Source organism: Pimephales promelas, chromosome 17, assembly GCF_988280905.1.
Source record: "Pimephales promelas chromosome 17, fPimPro1.hap1.1, whole genome shotgun sequence".
Classification (NCBI taxonomy): Eukaryota; Metazoa; Chordata; class Actinopteri; order Cypriniformes; family Leuciscidae; genus Pimephales; species Pimephales promelas.
This window is the reverse complement of record NC_142785.1, coordinates 33,169,251-33,183,571: the sequence shown is the minus strand read 5'-3', so window position 1 is coordinate 33,183,571 and position 14,321 is coordinate 33,169,251. Positions and strand designations below refer to the sequence as shown.

Sequence of the window (14,321 nt, the reverse complement as noted above, 5' to 3'; positions counted from 1 at the left end):
TCACTTGACATCTGGATGTACTTTTCCCCTTCGCATGTGAATAATATAATCAAGAAAGCGAGATGTCTTCTTCTTCCACAGAGATGACGGCCACTACGAAGATCACTCCTGAGGCGCTCCAGGAACTCCTGCGATACTACAACCTTTCCCGGCAGGAATTCATCGATGCGTACGACATCCAGCCGCTGGTTTACATCCCTGAACTCCCAGCCGGAGCTAAGACCACATTTGTGGTCGTGTACGTGGTTATTTTCGTGCTGGCGCTGGTTGGAAACAGTTTGGTGGTTTATATTGTGGCGCGTAAGCGCGCGATGCGAACGGCGACCAACATCTTCATCTGTTCGCTGGCGGTCAGTGATCTCCTCATCACCTTCTTCTGTGTCCCGTTCACACTCCTGCAAAACATCTCCTCAGAGTGGCTGGGAGGTCAGAGAAACCATTTACAATCCATTTAATCACTTTAATTACTCATTATCCAACATGAAGAGGCTATTGACGATGCTAGAAATCGTCTAACAAGTGATGCTAGTCATCATTTAACTGAACAACATTTCAACATTTCATGTTGGTGGTTGTTCAGTTTATGAGCTCATAATTAAAACTTGTAGTGAATAACTTGTTAAAATCATGTCACAACAGCATTGGAGCAGGTGGCGCATATAAAAACAGCACAAAACCATTTCAATGTTTGCGTTTGTTATTCGTGAACTACAAAACATCAGACGTTATTATATAGGTCATATTTTATAATAATTTAAACGTTTGAAATTTGAACACCTTAAAGATAATTTATTATTATCTTATGTTAATTAAGAGGTTATGGAATATTAGCATGTTTATGAAATCATTTGTCACTGCAGGATCATTTAAAACGAAGTACTGAATATAAAAAGGGGATTAAAATGTGAAACATGAAAAGTTAAATGTATATATATATATATATATATATATATATATATATATATATTTTTACATGTAAAGTTTATAACCTAAAAACTTAAAGCTCAAAAATCTTACACACTCTTACTCTCACAATCTCACAGAGAATCACACGCACGCACGCACACACACACACACACACACACACACACACTTTATGGTGTAAGCAACACAAAAAACAGCATCTTTGTGGTTCTTTCTTTTAAGTGAAAGATTTATCCAATTTTTACATATTATATGTTCAACAGTCCTGTAAATAGAAGATGTCTCTTACAAAGCACCATGATGATAATACAGTTTTTTGTGTGTGGTGCACGATGGTATCCTATAAAGTACCTGTATTTGATGGTATTGGATGTAAATAGCGTGAGTTATGAATATCCCCCATCGGTCAGTGTTTCTGTGTGCGTGCTGCTGTTTTCTAAAGCCAGTTCTCCTGTGGGGTTTCATTAAAGAGACGCTTCAGGTCTGAATCTACAGTGTGAATATGAGAAACTGAGAGCAAAGACAAACATGACCTTCTCTTATTTATTTTATCATCGTTGCATTAAAATGTAAACACTGTTTAACTCGTATACACATCCTAACAACTTTATGCAAATAAGCAACGATCCAGTGACAACCAATGGGAGCGCAGACAATGAAGTTCACTTGATCTGTGTACAGTGGCACAGGCTTTGTGCATGCTACATTTCTGTAGTTAATAATACATATTGCACATTTGTGATTTATTATTGATCTACTCCACTTTCTCATAACACTGTCAATCATGCAGCGATTAATAAGCCAAGAGATCAAAGGTCATCGCACCTGTCCGTAGCCAACAACTACTTTCCCGCATTAGTTTACGTGTGAATGGAGATGAATGGAGTTGAGTGGAGTTGAATGGAGGTGAATGGAAGTGAATGGAGGTGAATGGAGGAGAATGGAGGTGAATGGAGGTGAATGGAGTTGAATGGAAGTGAATGGAGATGAATGGAGTTGAGTGGAGTTGAATGGAGGTGAATGGAGGTGAATAGAGTTGAATGGAGGGAAATGGAGTTAAATAGAGGGGAATTGAGTTCAAGGGAGTTGAATGGAGGTGAATGGAGGGGAATAGAGTTGAATGGAGGGGAATGGAGTTAAAGGGAGTTGAATGGAGGTGAATGGGGGTTAATAGAGTTGATTGGAGGGGAATGGGGGTTAATAGAGTTGAATGGAGGTGAATGGGGGTTAATAGAGGTGAATGGAGGTGAATGGAGTTGAATGGAAGTGAATTGAGTTGAATGGAAGTGAATGGAGGTGAATGGAAGTGAATGGAGATGAATGGAGTTGAGTGGAGTTAAATGGAGTTGAATGGAGGTGAATGGAGGTGAATAGAGTTGAATGGAGGGAAATGGAGTTAAATAGAGGGGAATTGAGTTCAAGGGAGTTGAATGGAGGTGAATGGAGGGGAATAGAGTTGAATGGAGGGGAATGGAGTTAAAGGGAGTTGAATGGAGGTGAATGGAGGTGAATGGGGGTTAATAGAGTTGATTGGAGGGGAATGGGGGTTAATAGAGTTGAATGGAGGGGAATGGGGGTTAATAGAGTTGAATAGAGTTGAATGGAGGTGAATGGGGGTTAATAGAGGTGAATGGAAGTGAATGGAGGTGAATGGAGGAGAATGGAGGTGAATGGAGTTGAATGGAAGTGAATTGAGTTGAATGGAAGTGAATGGAAGTGAATGGAGATGAATGGAGTTGAGTGGAGTTAAATGGAGTTGAATGGAGGTGAATGGAGGGAAATGGAGTTAAATAGAGGGGAATTGAGTTCAAGGGAGTTGAATGTAGGTGAATGGAGGGGAATAGAGTTGACTGGAGGGGAATGGAGTTAAAGGGAGTTGAATGGAGGTGAATGGGGGTTAATAGAGTTGATTGGAGGGGAATGGGGGTTAATAGAGTTGAATGGAGGGGAATAGGGGTTAATAGAGTTGAATGGAGGTGAATGGAGGAGAATGGAGGTGAATAGAGTTAAATGAAGGGGAATAGAGTTGAATGGACGGGAATGGGGGTTAATAGAGTTGAATGGAGGGGAATGGAGTTAAATGTAGGGGAATGGAGTTAAATGGAGCTGAATGGAGGTGAATGGTGGTGAATGGAGTTGAATGGAGGGGAATGGAGGTGAATGGAGGTGAATGGAGTTAAATGGAGCTGAATGGAGGGGAATGGGGGTTAATAGAGTTGAATGGTGGGGAATGGAGGTGAATGGAGGTAAATGGAGCTGAATGGAGGTGAATGGAGGTGAATGGAGGTGAATGGTGGTGAAGGGAGTTAAATGGAGGGGAATGGGGGTTAATAGAGTTGAATGGAGTTAAATGGAGCTGAATGGAGGAGAATGGAGTTGAATGGAGGTGAATGGGGGTTAATAGAGTTGATTGGAGGGGAATGGGGGTTAATAGAGTTGAATGGAGGGGAATGGGGGTTAATAGAGTTGAATGGTGGGGAATGGAGGTGAATGGAGGTGAATGGAGCTGAATGGAGGTGAATGGAGGTGAATGGAGTTGAATGGAGGGGAATGGGGGTTAATAGAGTTGAATGGAGTTAAATGGAGCTGAATGGAGGAGAATGGAGTTGAATGGAGGTGAATGGGGGTTAATAGAGTTGATTGGAGGGGAATGGGGGTTAATAGAGTTGAATGGAGGGGAATGGGGGTTAATAGAGTTGAATGGAGGTGAATGGAGGAGAATGGAGGTGAATAGAGTTAAATGAAGGGGAATAGAGTTGAATGGACGGGAATGTGGGTTAATAGAGTTGAATGGAGGGGAATGGAGTTAAATGGAGCTGAATGGAGGTGAATGGTGGTGAATGGAGGTGAATGGTGGTGAATGGAGTTGAATGGAGGGGAATGGGGGTTAATAGAGTTGAATGGTGGGGAATGGAGGTGAATGGAGGTGAATGGAGTTAAATGGAGCTGAATGGAGGGGAATGGGGGTTAATAGAGTTGAATGGTGGGGAATAGAGGTGAATGGAGGTAAATGGAGGTGAATGGAGCTGAATGGAGGTGAATGGAGTTAAATGGAGCTGAATGGAGGTGAATGGTGGTGAATGGAGTTGAATGGAGTTGAATGGAGTTGAATGGAGGGGAATGGGGGTTAATAGAGTTGAATGGAGGCGAATGGAGTTAAATGGAGTTGAAAGTAGGGGAATGCAGTTAAATGGAGCTGAATGGAATTGAATGGAGCACAAGGTCCAGTGTGACGCACCTTTAATCCTCAACACTTCAGTGTTTTGCGCTCCTCACTCGCTGAACATCATGTCACGTTTCTCTGCGCAGTGAATCACTTTGTCATGTTGCAGCTGCAAACATTCAGAATAAACATGTTTACATTTCTTTAGGGATTTTAGAGACAGACAGAGTTAAAGGATGAGACAATTTACTCACTCCCACGTCATTCAAAATGTTCATGTCTTTCTTTCTTTAGTTGAAAAGAAATGAAGGTTTTTGAGGAAAACATTCCAGGATTTTCTTCCATATAGTGACTTCAATGGGGTCCAAACGGTTTCACTGCAGCTTTAAAGTGCCCACACGATCCCAGGCGAGGCGAGGAGTAAGAGTTAAATAAGAGACTGATTCCTCGGCTGAGATCGTGTCGAGACTCACATCTGAACCCGTGAAATGGACTTTAAGTGCTTTAACCATCCATAAATTGTATTAAAAATATCAGCTATCTGTGAACACTTCTATAAATTGTGCTTCAGCCTTTCACAGTGTGTGTTTGTGTGTGTGTGCAGGTGTCCTAGTATGCAAGACCGTTCCTTTTGTGCAAACCACTGCCATCGTAATCGGCATCCTCACCATGACCTGCATCGCCGTCGAGAGGTACCAGGGCATCGTCTATCCGCTCAAAATGAAGAGGCAGTACACGCCAAAACGAGCCTACAGAATGTTAGGTAAGGTCAAACGCCCACACACTCGGCTGATTACTTTCTTATTCAAATAAACCTGCCCCAAAAGCCCCAAAAATCTGATCTGACTCCACCTACGCTCTTAACACACATTCCTGGTGTTACAGTGCAACTCAAAAAAAGCTTATTTTACATCACATCAGCAGGCAGCTCACGAGTTTGTCTCTAACAAGTGCAGTGGATCAGTGTGATGTAAATCCCATCAGCCACTGCAGTGTGTCAGGATTTCTAGAGACTGGAGAACATCATTATTTCCACAAACCGCTGTGCTTTCTAATGTGAGGGTTTATATTTGGAGGTCTGTGGACTGTTCTGAAATTACCAAAAGAAGTATTCCACTAAATGTGCAAAAAAATGTGCTAAATAGATTACCCACTTCTCAATTCCAAAAGTGTTTTTAATTGTTATTTAAAGGGACACTCCGCCCATTAAGATTTCCATAGTTAGAAATGGAATGGTCGTGCAACACTCTCTCAGTTTCGTATAAATCGTCATTTAACGTCACCGTAGGACGAAGTGTAAGCACTAGTTGAGGGTGGGGAAAAAAAAAATCGATTCTTCGATGCATCGCGATGTGGTTGATCCTGAATCGATTCACAAATGTCAAAAAATTGACCCCCCCCCCCCCCCCCAAAAAAAAAAATTTTTTTATATATATATATTTATAATGTCGAATGGAATACGATACCTGAGGAGATTAGACAGCTCAATACTTACAAGGCCTTTACAAAAAACGTGAAAATTTGGAACCAAGAGCTGTTTCATATATTTAAAGCCTTTTTGTAAATGTTATTATTGTCGTTATCTCATATTGTTATTTATATTGTCAATTTACTTATAAATGTATTTTCTTGTATGTATTGTAATGCTTTTTTTACATCATGGCCAGGGGACTACAGATGAAAAATAGCCTTTTGGCTAATTCTGGCTTTTTTAACCATGTTTGTTCATGCGTTTTATGAAATTGCACTGTCCCCTTTTAAATAAACCAATAAATCAAATCAAATAATAACGTAATATTGTCCGAAAGCGGAAGACGAAAGTCTGAAGCGCGGAAGTCCAGTGGCCGGGCCGTTTGTGGCGTGCACATAACAGACGCGATGCCGCGCGAGATCCAAACACCCTCCGCGGTAAAAGCTGATGTGTGGAAGTATTTTGGCTTCTGAAGTTGAAGGGGGAGGGGTTGCTAGGTTACTAGGTTGTAATCTTTGTTGAATAAAACTAACGACGGAAACACGATAAATATGAGAAGCCATGTGACACGTTTCCAGTCAGAGGAGGAAAAACACTCGGCTGCACCTGTCGTTATAATATTAATTTATCGTTAGTAACTAGATCCCGACCGATAAAGGATTTTAAAGGCCGATACCGATACAAATATTTTTGGGTTTTAAAATCCGATATATCGGTCCGATATTTTTTTTGTATTAAATATTGTTGGATTTCACACACGTGTGTAAAAGAAAAGCTAACTGATACACTCTAAAAAATGCTGGGTTGTTTTAACCCAATTTTGGGTCAAATATGGACAAACCCGAAATGTTGGGTTAAAAATGTAATGTAAAAATTTAACCCAATGGCTGGGTTAGTCCATATTTGACCCAAAGTTGGGTTAAAACAACCCAGCATTTTTTAGAGTGTACGTTTGATACTTTTTCTCCATGTCTAAATGTTCACTCCTCGCAAGTATAACTTACATTTTACAATGCAGGGACTGTAACTAGAGATATGCGAGTTATAAATACAGTAATCATTACTTTATTTAGGCAGAAATAGTTCAGTGTGGTTTCCAAGCTCATTAACGTTAGCGGTCTTCCACTGATGATAGTGGCGTTAGCTAGCTTTGTGGTTCGCTAGTCTATGATGAGCCATAATTTAGCAATGGATAACGTCGTACTGCAAATTGTAAAACATACATTTTCAATATAACAGGCCAAAGAGAGATGATTAAAGCCTGTTTCGTCCGTTTTTATTTTATTTTTTAAATATTAATTTATCGGCCATTATAACTGCCGATACCGATATTATGAAAAATGCCTAATATCGGCCGATAATATCGGTCTGGCTCTATTAGTAACGTGAGGCAAAAGTTATAATGAAGGATAAACTGAAATTCACGGCATATCAACACAACTTCTGCTCACGTTGAAGGCTGCTATTGGTTCATCGAGGCTAAACGTCATATTATACGACTATGCATTACTTTACGACCGTTTGAACTAATGAACAAATGGTGCAACGCAATAAAATAAACAACTAGCTAATAGTCCCTAAACTCTATTGTGGACCAGTCTATGGTGTGGACTTAAAGTTACGATTTAAAGGAGTAGTTCACTTTTAAAAAAAATCTTTTGCTGATAATTTACTCACCCCCATGTCATCCAAGAGGTCCTCATCTTTCTTTCTTCAGTGGAAAAGAAATGAAGGTTTTTGATGAAAACATTCCAGGATTTTTCTCCATATAATGGACTTCAATGGGGTCCAAATGAGAGTTTCAGTGCAGCTACAAAGGGCTTTAAACGACAAATATATTATGAAGGTTAAAAAAAAATACACAGAAAGAAAGAACTACAATGTCATGAAGCATTGCGAATCTAATAAAGAGATTTTCTTCGCAGAATCATGGGTTATGTAGTTTTTCACCAGGAATTCTATTGTTAAAGATGAAAGAATAATAACTAACTCACAGTAGGCCTGTTATCATTAAAAAGCAATTCCCCAATGGAGAAAATAACAGCATATAAATAAAACGCCGTTAAAAAAACGTAATATTTCTCCCTGTTGGGAAATGAAAACTAGCTTTTCATTTGCATGCGCAAATATGTGCGGTCCCCTCGAGGGCTTTTGCTCTGCTAGGTTGGGTTTATGCAGCTGTTCTTCATTAACGTGACGGGCTCGTGGTGAGAGTCCATTAATATCCAGGTTTATATGCAGGGCTGGTGTGGATCGCCGCTGTCATGGTGGGATCGCCGATGCTGTTTGTGCAGCACTTGGAGGTGAGTGACTGATAAAATCACTGCTAGTTAATCACTGCTAACTGAGAACATTTAACAAGCACAAGGTTAATTGCTTTGACACACGTGAAAATAGATTCGAGTCGAGTGCGGTTCATTTATCGGGGTCAAGCGTTATTCATGAATGTATTTGCATTCACTGTCAACATGTTCCTTCTGTTACAAATGAAACAGAAAAGCAATGCAAATAACTTGCTTAACCTTCAAAATGGCTTTTATTTACTGACATAACTTTGGGAACATGCAATGCATTTTACCCAAGAGCATTATGTTTCCTTGCCATAATGTTCAGCAAAATAAGCTTGTAACACTTTAATCAAAGCCTTTATGCATAATGCATTATATAAGCATTCATAAAGCATGTTTTAATGCATTATTTTCATAAATAATTCAAATATTTGCAGATTTTTAATGCATTATACTTTCCACAATGAGTTTTATAATGTATTATAACTTTGGTTACCATTATTCATGAGATCATACAGTGCATTACAAGGCATAATTAATGACAAAAGTTATTACTCACCCTTGTGTCCTTCAAAGCTGTAGGCTGATGTGCAAATGAAGAGTTCAGATGCAAAAGCCTCTAAATGCCATTTGAAAATTTCTTCTTTAATGATGATTTTTATCAAACTTGTATATTTAAGTTCAGTAATTTCACTTAAATAACAATTAATAGGTAATTATCATTGTCATTTAAGTGAAATTACTGAACTTAAATATACAAGCTTGATAAAAATCATCATTAAAGAAGAAAATTTCAAATGGCATTTAGAGGCTTTTGCATCTGAACTCTTCAACTGTTTTTTTTTTTTATGAAAAAGTTTCATATAGCATCATAACAGAAGTCTAAGAGCAGCATTACAACAATTGCATGATAAAGACGCAGAAAATGAGCAAATTCCAGATTTTAAGTTTCTGAAGTTAAACCTTTTGTGGTTTGCAATTGATTTTTCGGTGCGTTTTTTCACCACACTGTTTACATGCCTCAAACACACACACTCGCAAAATATCTAAACGTTTACAAAGATTGACATTCAGAGAGCACTTCGGATTGGCCAAGACGACACGGACGATCTCATGCATGCTACTCTAAAATAAATAGCCTCCAGCTCTTTTAAAAGTCATGCATGCTTTGTATGAATACGAATTAGGTTTCCTCTCTTATCTGTGTTCCTCAGGTGAAGTATGACTTCTTGTACGACCACCATCACGTGTGCTGTCATGAGCGCTGGCACTCGCTGGTGCACCGTCAGGTTTACACCACCTTCATGATGGTGGCGCTGTTCCTGCTGCCGCTCGCTGCCATGCTCTTCCTCTACAGTCGCATCGGCGTCCAGCTCTGGATCCGCAAGCGTGTGGGGGACTCCTCCGTCCTCAGCACCATGAACCACAGAGAGATCAACAAAATCACCAGGTACACTGAGAAACAATCAACATTTATACAGCGCTTTCATATAACTGTTTTACTTCCATAATATGAGGCAAACAACTCATTTTACCCAATAGCATTATACTTCACCTCTGGAAAGATGAATGTGTATTTAAAGGGATAGTTCACTTAAAAATTAATTGTTGATATGTTTTAGCTTACCTCAAGGGCATCCAAGATGTAGGTGTCTTTGTTTCCACAGTATTTTCAATTCAGTCAGTCATATAATGGAGGTCTATGGTCACCACCTCAAAGAGCAGCACAGAGAAATCCAGATTAAACATGATTTAATGACTCGTAAATGTAAGTACACACTGATGGCCTAAGACACGAAACGAGCGGTTTGTGTGAGAAAACCAACAGTATTTATGTCGTTTTATCTCGTGACCACAGCCACAAAGCGCCCGCGCCCTCAGATCACTTGGACGTGGCTGTGATCACAACAGGGAAAACGATATAAATACTGTTGGTTTTCTCACACAAACCGCTCGTTTCGTGTCTTAGGCCATCAGTGTGTACTTACATTCACGAGTCATTAAATCATGTTTAATCTGGACTTCTCTGAGCATGCTCTTTGAGGTGGTGACCATAGACCTCCATTATATGACTGACAGACCTAAAAAATATCAAAATTGAAAATACTGTGGAAACAAAGACATCTACATCTTGGATGCACTTGAGGTAAGATAAAACATATCAACATTTCATTTCGAGTGCGGTCGTAATATTTGGACACATGCATACGAATCGCTGTGAGATCGGATTGATCCATACACAGTATTTACCTCAATTACATCAGAAGTAACTATAATTAAATTACAGATAAATGAAGAGTAATCCCTTACTTTACATTTTCAAGGAAAAGTAATTAAATTACAGTAACTTAGTACTTAGTAATTAGTTACACCCAACACTGGATATGAGGGTGGTAATTTGAAAATATTTTAAAGTATCCCTTTAAAATCAAATCAAGCTTGTTTTTCTGAATATGGAAACACTTTACTTGAAGCCTTTATGCATAATTCATATTCATAATGCACATTGTTATGCATTATATCTTCTACAGTAACTTTCCCTTTTCTGCTGTTCAAACAGGAAGAAGAAACGTGCCGTCAAAATGATGATCACTATCGTGCTGCTGTTCACCGTCTGCTGGGCGCCGTTTCACGTCGTGCACATGCTGTTCGAGTACAGTGAGTGTGTCACGTCCATGTCTCTGATTGCATGCGTCTCGCTACTTGATCATAACAACACTACAGGAATATAAGTTCAGATGTCCCTGAACATATGTTCTGGATAACTACAGATCAGGCATTTTTTCGGATCTACAAATAGTGTTTATCACATTTTGTCTGGTTTTGACAGTGTGAAGCTCTATGGATAAATAGTTGCATCGTCCCACTGGGGAACATTTTTGTGGTTTGAACTTGTGGTGCACTCAAAGGACATTAAGATATCGATATAAAGGATATTTATTAAGATGAGGGCTGGGTAATGGCACAAATTTGTCAATTGAATTCGATTTTGATTCAATATTTATTTATTTGGGGCCTATCAGGTACAGTAAATGACAAATTTCCTAAAAAAAAAAACTCTTAAGTGCTGTAAAGTATACATGAAACCACAATTCTTACAACATTATAATATTAAAGGTTAAAAATAATTGATTTGTAGAATATTGCATATAAATGATGGAGTGTCTATTTAATAGGGATGGGCAACGATTAATCGCATCCAAAATAAAAGTTTGTGTTTACATGATATATGTGTGTGTGGTGTGTATAATTATTTTGTATATATATATATAAATACTAACACATGCATGTATATATTTAAGAAAAATGTGTTCTTAATATATCAAATATTTATATTTATACATAATATTAATTGTGTATAAATATATATAAAGTATATACATGCAAATATTTCTTAAATACATGCGTGTGTGTGTATTTATATATACAAAATAATTACACACCACACACACATATATTACGTAAACACAAACTTTTATTTTGGATGCGATTAATCGATTAAAAGATAATTAGGTCCCGACAAAATGACAAAAGACGCAGATCGGAAAAGCACTATTTTCAATAAAATTTAAGAAAATATTCTAAAAGTGGAAATAAAGTGTTTAACGTGTTTAATAATAGGGTGTTTAATATTTTTTTGTGTTATTTATTTATTTATTTTTCTTTCTTATTATTGTTATTATTATTGTTATTATTTCTCTCTTTTATGTTAATAAAATGTTAAAATCAATAAAAAGACAATTGAAAAAAAAAAATAAAAGGGTGTTTATCGCTCATCCATTTAATAATACAATGTTACTATTGCATACCGTTTAATGTAGAACAACACTGAGGTGCGAATAATATCTGCAACTATAAGAATAAATAGCATCTAACTACTATTTACACTTATTTCATAGAAAACAATGCTATTATACAGTGTAAATATAATCTAGTTGCTATTTATACAGTATAACTGGCCACTGCCTGCAAACTACATACGTTTTTATAATAACGGTATAATCCATTTCTACTCGTTTTTATATATTGAGATTTAAATGGTGGCCGTCACAAAACGGATTTATTCAAACATACATTCAATATTAAAAGACAGGATGAGTAAAAAATAATATAGTGCATATGTTTAGCAATAAAACATCAATAGCAAATAGTGACAAAACAGAATAAGTAAAATAAAAAAACTTTTGAAAACATAATATAATATTAGCAAACATAATTTTATTTTACATTACAACCATAAAATTACAATACGAATATTTATGACTGTTTTAATTTCTTAAATCCACCTTAAAGCAACAATTAGGGCGACTTTACAGAGCAAGTAATAAACATCTGATCAAACACGAGGCTTTTAAAGTCTATAAGCGTCTGATGTTACTGTAAACACCCAGATTTTACAAACTGAGCAACAAGTTTAAATATTCACGAACTGCCTTAAATTACATTGTTTAAATTAATACGTTTTTCCACTATCTGTGATTTATATACATTTCTGAAACGCATAACTTAGTTTCCTCTGATAACAGATCACTGTAAATTGTAACGTGGACTCTGTAAAGCTGCTTTGAAACGATGTGTACTGTGTAAAGCGCTCTATACAAATAAATGTGAATTAAAAATACCTGTGCGTTCTCCATTCAGACGACCTGGAGAAGAACTACGACGAGGTCACGGTGAACATGATCATCGCTGTGGTCCAGGCCATCGGCTTCTCCAACTCCTTCAACAACCCCATCGTCTACGCCTTCATGAACGAGAACTTCAAGAAGAGCTGCGTCTCCACGCTGTCCTCTTACCTGAGGCGTCCCGGCCACCAGGGCGGCGCTGTAGAGCGGCCCAATCTCAGCGTGCACTTCTCCAAACACCTCAAAACGGAGGCCTTCAGCAGCAACACCACCAGCGGGAACACAGGAGCCCTGCAAACGCACCAGAACCGAGTGTTGACCTCTTCAAACGCAGATCTGGAGATCTCCACAGCGTTCGCGGAGCAGAGAGGCCAAACCGCTACATCCCAGCTGCCGTCGAGCAGCTCCTGCGTCACATAAACAGAGGATCTCAGACATCGAGGTGGTCTTGGCAAGAAAAACCAGCCTTTGAGATAATCTCAACACTGCTGTCAGTCGGATGAGTTCGGGATTTCAAATCCACGATGGGAGACGCAGACAGGGAAAAAGACGCCCGAGCGCTAGCGCTAGTTAGCATGCAGCACAACTGACTGACCTCACTTAAAGGAGTAGTTCACTTCAGAATTAAAATTCCCTGATAATTTACTCACCCCCACGTCATCCAACTTATTCTTTCTTCAGTTGAAACGAAATTAAAGTTTTTGAGGATTTTCCTCCATATAGTGACCTTCAATGGGGTCCAACGGTTTTAATTAACGTTACATGATTATGCATCACAGCTAGTGCAAGATTAGTGGTTAAAAAGTATATAAATGTTTATTATTTCTCGAAAATGACCAAACTTATCGTTAAATAAGACTCTTATTCCTCGGCTGGGATCGTGTCGAGACTTTAAAGCTAAAGGGAAACCGTTTGGACCCCATTGAAGTCCATTATATGGAGAAAATCCTGGAATGTTTTCCTCAAAAATCGAATAATTTTCGACTGAAGAAAGAAAGACGTGGACATCTTGGATGAAGTGGGGGCGAGTAAATTATCAGGAATTATTATGAAGTAAAAAAACCAGCATCCTCTCAGTATTTACTCCTCATCATGTCCTTTCAAACCCAAAAGCTATTTTTCAGTAGGAATTTTTGAAGATCTTTTGCTTCATAAAACAACAGTTCACATTGAACGCACGTCAAACTGCAATACTAACAGAAGCACAGGACCTAAAAGGACATGGTGATGGGGAAATACTAAACAATATTTCAGTGCATTCTCGGGGAACGCAGTGTTGTTTTAGTATCATAGTATCAATAGCCATGTTCCCATCCAACGATGAGAATTTAACTTGCATTAAACATTTGTGTTTAATTCATAGAGAACAAAATCATCACTTCCTGATGAACTGGTGCCGAATTTCCCCAAAGATGCACATTGATGAATTTATTCGGTAAATGTGTTTCCATCATACTGTAATTTATGTGCATGAATACTAAATTAAGTGTGCGTTATTTTATATGCATTTCTAGAATTAATGCACATTTTGATGTGATATCCCAAAATATCCATAAAAAAGGGGGTGGAAAAATGGCTATTGATTTATTAACATATATGTGATTAAGTAACAAATTTTTTTTTTAATCATTTTAGTTTGTTAACTGAACCTCGAAACACAGAATTTCTTTTTTGTAAGTAAACAAAGTTTTTCAGAAGAACACAAAAGTATTTAATTCTATATATATATATATATATTAGGACTGCAAAAATTAATTGCGATTAATCGCATCCAAAATAAAAGTCTGTTTACATAATATATTTGTGTGTGCTGTATATAATTATTTTGTATATATAAATACCTATGCATG

General features: G+C 37.9%; 1 protein-coding gene across 1 annotated transcript; it reads left to right on the top strand.

Annotated features, from left to right (window-relative positions):
* Positions 1-60: 60 nt before the first annotated feature.
* qrfprb (pyroglutamylated RFamide peptide receptor b) lies at positions 61-14,173 on the top strand. Its single transcript, XM_039650712.2, has 6 exons — positions 61-426; positions 4,692-4,850; positions 7,800-7,861; positions 9,061-9,296; positions 10,407-10,504; positions 12,488-14,173. Exons 1-6 carry the CDS (start codon positions 63-65, stop codon positions 12,889-12,891), a joined length of 1,323 nt encoding a protein of 440 aa, XP_039506646.1. The 5' UTR covers positions 61-62; the 3' UTR covers positions 12,892-14,173.
* Positions 14,174-14,321: the final 148 nt, after the last annotated feature.